Source organism: Sinocyclocheilus anshuiensis, unplaced genomic scaffold, assembly GCF_001515605.1.
Source record: "Sinocyclocheilus anshuiensis isolate Anshui unplaced genomic scaffold, SAMN03320099.WGS_v1.1 scaffold1716, whole genome shotgun sequence".
Lineage (NCBI taxonomy): Eukaryota > Metazoa > Chordata > Actinopteri > Cypriniformes > Cyprinidae > Sinocyclocheilus > Sinocyclocheilus anshuiensis.
In genome coordinates this window covers 122,857-131,179 of record NW_015558645.1, presented here as the reverse complement: position 1 = coordinate 131,179, position 8,323 = coordinate 122,857, and the positions used below count along the sequence as shown (strand labels likewise).

At 35.6% G+C, this 8,323-nt stretch overlaps 1 protein-coding gene across 1 annotated transcript in view; it reads left to right on the top strand.

Moving 5' to 3' along the window:
• LOC107680938 (transcriptional enhancer factor TEF-3-like) overlaps nt 1-8,323 on the top strand; it is a 16,456-nt gene that overhangs the window by 130 nt on the left and 8,003 nt on the right. The window contains exons 2-4 of the mRNA XM_016477033.1: nt 2,893-2,957; nt 4,826-4,888; nt 7,735-7,869. Coding sequence (XP_016332519.1) covers nt 2,893-2,957; nt 4,826-4,888; nt 7,735-7,869 — 263 coding nt within the window. The remainder of the gene's footprint in view (nt 1-2,892; nt 2,958-4,825; nt 4,889-7,734; nt 7,870-8,323) is intronic.

The window sequence follows — 8,323 nt, the reverse complement described above, 5'->3', positions numbered from 1 at the left end:
TAATATTTAATAGACATTATATATATATATATATATATAATTTGCTTGCACTTTCCTGGATAATATTCTGACTAAATCAATGCACACTGGGTTAAAGAACCTAAAAAAAAAAATTTTTTGGTACATTTTTTAAAACCTTTTTAAATGTAATTTATTTTTGTAATTAATTTTTTTATTGTATGTGTATATATGTATATATGCCCATTACTGATTACAGACTATATGATGAAAACTGTAGTTATTAACATAATCTAGGTTACTCATTTTAGAATAGTCTAGAAATATGGCACATAGTCTTAGAGTTTGTACTCGTCTAACTGGGGCCCAGGTCAGGAAGCAGACAGACTGGCTTAACCGACCGTCTGCTAGCCGCCTCATGTCACAGAAATCAGTTCATTCTCAGCCCATAGAAACTCTTTCACCTGGATATCAATAGAGAATGTGTCTGCTCCCCGAACTAGAAAATACAAAAAACGTAACAATTGAATTTATGTTCAACAAATAAAAAACAGATGTAATACGGATAAACAAATGATAAAGCTTGGCTTATTGAAACGTTCCTCTCGTTGATAGCAGAGGAGCGGATCCAGCGAGAGCTTGATGGGGCGACGCGGAATTAAAAAGTTTTTTTTAGGAGTCGTGGTAGTAGAGGCGGCGCAACTATAATGACGTGTGAATAATCCCGCCCACTCTAAAGTGGTACTGAACTGCAGTGGAAACGCGAACCGTGCCATACTGAGCCGTACCGAACCGAGTCGCACTACGCAGTGGAAAAGCGCCATAACTGGGGCCCAGGTCAGGAAGCAGACAGACTGGCTTAACCGACCGTCTGCTAGCCGCCTCATGTCACAGAAATCAGTTCATTCTCAGCCCATAGAAACTCTTTCACCTGGATATCAATAGAGAATGTGTCTGCTCCCCGAACTAGAAAATACAAAAAACGTAACAATTGAATTTATGTTCAACAAATAAAAAACAGATGTAATACGGATAAACAAATGATAACGCTTGGCTTATTGAATATCAGGTCCCTTTCTACGAAAGCACTTTTTGTAAATGATATGATTACTGATCATAACCTAGATGTGCTCGTTTGAAGTAATGGTGCTTAATATAACATTATCCAGAGAAACAAGTGTTTATGATAAATCCCCTGTGATGTTTGTACTGGCTACTGTATACAGGCCACCAGGGCACCATACAGACTTTATTAAAGAGTTTGCTGATTTTATATCCGAGTTAGTGCTGGCTGCAGATAAAGTTTTAATTGTTGGTGATTTTAATATCCAGACCAGGACAACTAGATGAGCCCCAGATACAGATCCCCAGTAAAGACCTTGTCTCAGACGGCCACCGGGATAAGACCACAGGAGCCAGATGAGTCCTCTGCACAATCTGACTTTGCTAGAGCCTGGACTTGAACTGCTGGTTTCGTCTGGCCAGAGGAGAACTGGCCCCCCGACTGAGCCTGGTTTCTCCCAAGGTTTTTTCTCCATTCTGTCACCGATGGAGTTTTGGTTCCTCTGGCTTGCTTAGTTGGGGACACTTCATTTCCAGCGATATCGTTGACTTGATTGCACAGATACTATTTAAACTGAACTGAGCTGGATGATGACATCACTGAATTCAATGATGAACTGCCTTTAACTGAAAAAATGAGTGTGTACTATTGTCACTTTGCATTATTGACACACTATTTTCCTAATTAATGCTGTACAGTTGCTTTGACACAATCTGTATTGTTAAAAGCGCTATATAAATAAAGGTGACGACTTGACTTGACTTTAGGTAATGTATTCTGACTACTTTTTAGATCACTTTTTTTTTTAATCTAACTTACAACTAAACATACCATATTGATATAAAAAGCAAAGGGAAAGAAAATAAATTCCATTTTTGGATTTCAACATCATAAAATGCATTAAACATTACATTAAACCAAGGTTTCAAATTGGGCTTAGTGTAAGAACTGCAGTGGGTTTGTGAATTGATAAAAAGTTATTTTTAAATAAGGTATTATAAAATGTAAAATAGATAAACACTTGAACACTAAAAATTGAAATATTTAATTTGTTTACCTGTATGTCAATGTGACCATTAAGCGACATCGAACTGTAAATGCAAATGTGAATATTAACTTCCTCAGAGATATTTCAAGTAAGTATCTCATGTCAAATGAGTTTGGCTGACAAAAACGTTAAAATATATATTTTTTTGGCTTATGGTAGAGAAATGAACATTCAATTAACGGGCAACAGCTCTGGTGGACATTCCTGCAGTCAGCATGCCAATTGCACGCTCCCTCAAAACTTGCGACATCTGTGGCATTGTGCTGTTTGATAAAACTGCACATTTTAGAGTGGCCTTTTATTGTGGCCAGCCTAAGGCACACCTGTGCAGTAATCATGCTGTCTAATCAGCATCTTGATATGCCACACCTGTGAGGTGGATGGATTATCTCGGCAAAGGAGAAGTGCTCACTAACACAGATTTAGACAGATTTGTGAACAATATTTGAGAGAAATAGGCCTTTTGTGTACATAGAAAAAGTCTCAGATCTTTGAGTACAGCTCATGAAAAATGGCGGCAAAAACAAAAGTGTTGCGTTTATAATTTTGTTCAGTGTATATATATATATATATATATATACACACACACAATTATTTTAATGTATTTTATTATTTATTTGCACTTTCTTGGTTATTGTAAGGAAAAATATCTTCATGTCTTCTTGTCTTCATTATTTTTTATCAAAAAGTAACTGGCTCAATCCATCTATTCCGAAACTTTTCATTATTAATCAATAATGATTTAATCAATATAAAACCAATTCTTGTAAAAGTAAAATTTAATGTTGACTGTAAACTTCTTTTCTCTGTTTGTTTTTTTCAGGACGGAATGAGCTGATTGCGCGATACATCAAGCTTCGAACGGGAAAGACACGGACCAGGAAACAGGTAGAATTATCTAGATTCTTACACTGATTCAAATTCTAGAATATTTGGATAATTAAGTACATTCACTGCCTTGTTTTCCTGTAAAATGTCTGAACATACTTTAAAGCAAGGTCTAAATTTAACTGATAAATCTGTGATGGCAACTAGAGTTTAACCTGTCCCTACTAAAGCGTGGATTAAATTGGTTAATTACTTTTATTTGACCTTTGTGTCACACATTAACAGCAAGAGGAAGTACAGCAAATGTCAGACTGGGACTTAGAGATGGGCTTGTCCTGTTAAACTCCCAAACAGACTTTCACTGAGTGTAAATGTTTGGCCTCTGAGGGCCTCGATGCTGAAATGGACTTCAGCGGTGTGATTTATCGCACGCGGATCGGATATCGGTGTGTGTCTTCAGCACCTCTCTCAGTCCCGCTCGTTAGACCCACAAACAACTGCTCGCTCCCGGTCGTCCCATTACGATCGGGGCACATCACACGCTGCCGGGGAGGGGGTTTGGAATCTAATAGCGTTCCCGCCGGCATTCGATATCGCATGATGTCACTCAGGCCTTGTCACATACTGAGTCTTAAGCCCTCGGAGAGAGTCGAGGTGAGCTGGGGGCCCGAGAGGAAAAATAATAACTAAAAACAAGAAGAGAAACTAGAAGCGCACCTGGTAAGTGGACAAATGAAGGTCAAAGCAATCGCTGGTTAGGTAAAGTTTTCCATGCATACTTCGTAATTTAAATTCTGTCCAAATTTAAAATCTGTTTGTTTTGCACAACCTTGGTTAAAAATTACAGAGCAAATTCACTTGGGTTTTTCATTTTAAGTTAAGCTTCCCTTGTGAAATCAGATAATTTATTCAAGTTGTTCCAAACCTGTATGAATTTTTTTCTTCCGTTGAACATTTTGAAGAATGTTGGTAACCAAACAGTTTCTGGTCCCCATTGACTTCCATTGTTTATTTCCCCCATACTATGGAAGTCAATGAGGACCAGAAACTGGAATAGTTCACCTGAAAATGAAAATTTGCTGAAACTGTGCTCATCCTCAGGCCATCCAAGATTAGGATGAGTTTGCTTCTTCATCAGATTTGGAGAAATGTAGCATTGCATCACTTGCTCACCAATGGATGTGAATGGGTGCCGTCAGAATGAGAGTCCAAACAGCTGATAAAAACATCACAATAATCCACAAATAATCCACAGCAGTCCAGTCCATCAGTTAATGCCTTGTAAAGCCAAAAGCTGCATGTTTGTAAGAAACAAATCCATCAAGACATTTTAACTTCAAATCGTTGCTTCCAGCTAAAATGCAAGTCCATAATCCATAATAACGCTTCCTCCAGTGATAAAGACATCTTGTCTGAATCAGGAGAGAAATCTGCACAGATGAAGCACTGTTAACAAGAAAAAAAAGAGCTCTAAACAAATATGTGGCTGGATTTTTATGTGAGAGACAACAGGAGACGGACTTTTTCACTGGAGAAAGCATTATTATGGATTATGGCCTGAAATGACGATTTACCATTAAAACTTCTTAATGATGGATTTGTTTCTTACAAACACGCAGCTTTTCTCTTCACTAGATGTTAGCTGATGGACTGGAGTGGTGTGGATTACTTGTGGATTATTGAGATGTTTTTATCAGCTGTTTGTATGCTCATTCTGACGGCACCCATTCACTGCAGAGCAAGTGATGCAACACTACATTTCTCAAAATCTGATGAAGAAACAAACTCATCTGCATCTTGGATGGCCTGAGGCTGAGCACATTTTCAGGAAATGTTTATTTTGGGTGAACTATTCCTTTAAAAAATAAATGATTATTAATTTGAAACGATAAGATCAGCTGGGCTGAAATCTTGTGTGTTTTCCGCAGGTCTCCAGTCACATTCAGGTGTTGGCACGACGGAAAGCTCGGGAAATTCATGTGAAACTGAAGGTAGCTAATGAACTCTGCTAATGCTGATCACCTGTTTGCAAATTAGCACCATTATCGCTTTACAGCCAAAGCATTTGTTAATGATGCAAAGAGAGGCTCGAATGCTGGACAATTGCATTAATCTGTGAGCGAATATAGCCTAGGCATGATTCAGATACAAATATAATTGCAAGCAATATCATACACTATGCTATAAATCAATTTCAGCACATCGCTAATTTTCAGAATACGTGTGACCTCTGGCTGTACAAGGGCTTAGCAGACGGCTCGGTAATGTCGAGTCTTCTCCTTGCGCGCTGCTGTCTTTCATCATATGGCATAGTTCACCCGTTGGCCATCGGCCATCTTGGCCCAGCTGTCTGAGTGCGGTTCTGGTCACACGGCTAACACTGACAGCCCTTTTAAATACGTTTCTGTAACTGAGAACTGTGACGGACTCACACATGCCCATATTTCAGCCTGCAGCGTTGCCAGATCGGGGCTGAAGAATGCATCGGCTAGTCATGCTTCAAGGACACAGCAGTTGCTTGGGCTAGTCGTGGATGACTGTGACCTCTCCATGCACATTCTCTTGATGCAACTTTGCTGTACATTCACTGAGGTTTAGGAGAAAGTAACTAAAAAAGTAAACTGATGTGAATTATTAAAACTGATATGAAGCATTAAAAAGGAAGATTAATTTTAGTGAATCGTTTCATTCATTACTTTTTTTTTTTTTTTGGACTGAGGCAATAATAAAATGCCCTAAAATGTCCTCTCTTTCTCATAAAGAAGCTTTTTTCATTTTTGTGAATCGGTTCACTTGGATGAACACATTAAAAACCGAACAGTTCACTGATTCTAGTCACTGCACAGAAGTTGCATTTTGTATTTTTTTAATATATTTAGTTTAAAATATATTCATTATAGTTAGATTTATTTTTAATAGACTCATTGTTTTATTCTTCTTCCCCCGAATGAACTGATTAATTTTTTTGTGAATCGGTTCATTTGGATGGACAAGTTCAGAAAGAATCAGTTCACTGATTCCAGTCACTGCGCAGAAGTCTGCTGCATTTCCCTGTTTTTAATGCTGATAGATTTTGGTTAAAGATACATTTATTATATTTAGGTATATTCATTTTTAAAAGATATATTTATTATTTTCAAACTGAGGCAATAATAAAATATGCTCAACTAAAGTGTCCTTCTCATATGAAGCTTTAGAATGACTGATTCATTTTAGTGAATCAGTTAATTCTTACGAACAAGTTCAAAAAGAAGCAATTCACTGATGCACTGATGTGTTGCAGTTCTGTTAGTTAAACATATATTATATTCAGATATATTTATTTTTAATAGTTATGCTTATTTTTCAAACTGAGGCACTAATAAAATGCGCTGAGCTAAAATGTCCACTCTTTCTCATTTAAAATGTTCAGAATCAAAAGACAGATTTGTTTTAGTGAATCAGGTTGTTTGTTCATCTAAATGAACCATTGAAAAGGGATTCATCAGTTCATTGATTCTCTCTACAGTAAGTTCACAGATTTTAGTTAAACGCTGTTCCTCACTGCTTATATGAGGTTTTCTTGTTCTATTGGTTGTATATAGTGTACATTTATAATTATATTTCACTCGTTGTATTTAGCATCTTTTTCTTAGGAGCTTACAGTGTAAATAACTCTTTTTTTTTTAAACTAGCTTTACAGTAGTTAAATTACAATTATTAGTAGCTTGTAACTATTATCTTTCTCAACACTGAACTTGCAAATGCATTGGTTGCATGACGGATTTGACTTCTTGTTTGAGGCGTCTCACATTCACGTCCAGCAGATCCCAGGCGTTCCTAGTTCTCTGACTGTCGTTGATTTTCTTACTTCAGCAGCTAATCCAAAGGGGAGCTGTGCCTTCACACACACTGCTTTTCCAAGCCTGGTCTCCTGTTTCATAATGTTGGAGCTCACAGCTCTTCATTTGACCTCTATAGGAGAAGGAGTCAACCTGTCAACAGCACTCAAACGCTGCCAGAGCCATAATAATCTAAGAAAAGAAACTATAAAACTATATCAGTATTTGTATTTTATAACTAAAAAGGTGCAATTTACAATTAGAGACAACATAATTTATAAATGAATAATTGAATCAGACTTTTTAAATGGATTAATAGAAAATCTGTTTGAAATGATTTGTGGAAATGAATCAAACTTACATATTTTAACTAATTGTATTTAATTTTTTCTTATTTATTTTAATTGTTTAATGTTATTGTGTTCTTTATTTTTAAATGTTTTTTTTTTTTTTTTTTTATAAAAATGCCTTTATTTTTCATGACACATTATTTTTTTTTTTAAATTTTTTTTTTTTTTTTTTTTTATAAAAATGCCTTTATTTTTCATGACACATTACTCTTTTTTTGTGAACCATTTAACTCAGACGAACAATCTCAAAAAATGGAGCATTTCCCTGATTCAGTTCACTGCGCAGAAGTTGTATTTTGCATTGCTTTTTAAAGATTTAGTTAAATATATTTATTATATTTACATTAATTTATTTTTAATAGATATACTTCTTTTTTTGAGCAATAATAAGATAATAAAATCCTCTCAGCAGTTGATTTCAATCACTGCGCAGAAGTCTGTTGCATTTTGCTGTTTTTTTTGTGATGCATTTAATATAATTTAATTAAATGTATTTTTATTTTATTATTTTATTTTTATTTTTTTATATTGTATATGTGAATGTATATTCAGTGTTACTAATGCTAATAACAGAACAAAACTATTGTTTATTAATAAGAATAACTCAACCTAGATTTGATTGGGGTATACATTTATGATGTTCCTGATGTTGTTGTCTTCTGACAGGACCAGGTTGCCAAAGACAAAGTCATGCAGAGTATGTCCACCATGTCTTCTGCTCAGATCATCTCAGCCACAGCCTTTCAGAATAAGATGGCTCTACAGGGCCTCTCGCGGCTGACCTACCCGACCGCTGCTGGGGTGAACTCTAACATTCACTTATGATTAGGGATGTAACGATTCACTCACGATTTGATTCGATTCACGATTTTTTTTAACAAAATGAGATTTAAGACAAATGATAAATTAAATGTGTCCTTTTATTATTGCTTGGACAAAATACTGTACGTTTCTTTGTGAAATTGAAATATAACACTATAATAATATACTAATATAGCACTTGCATATTATTGCTCTTTTGTTGGTTTTGATTGCTTCTATTGTCCTCATTTGTTAGTCGCTTTGGATAAAAGCGTCTGCTAAATAACAAAATTTAAATATAATGTAAATGTAAATAACAAAACTGAATAGAAATTTTAAAACAAGCCCCAAATCAAATAAATAAGTAACACAAATAAAAGAAATCTCTTCATATAAACAAACTAAGGCTTTGTCTGTGCTCTTTCCATTTAAAATTAGAGGCAACCACTGCATT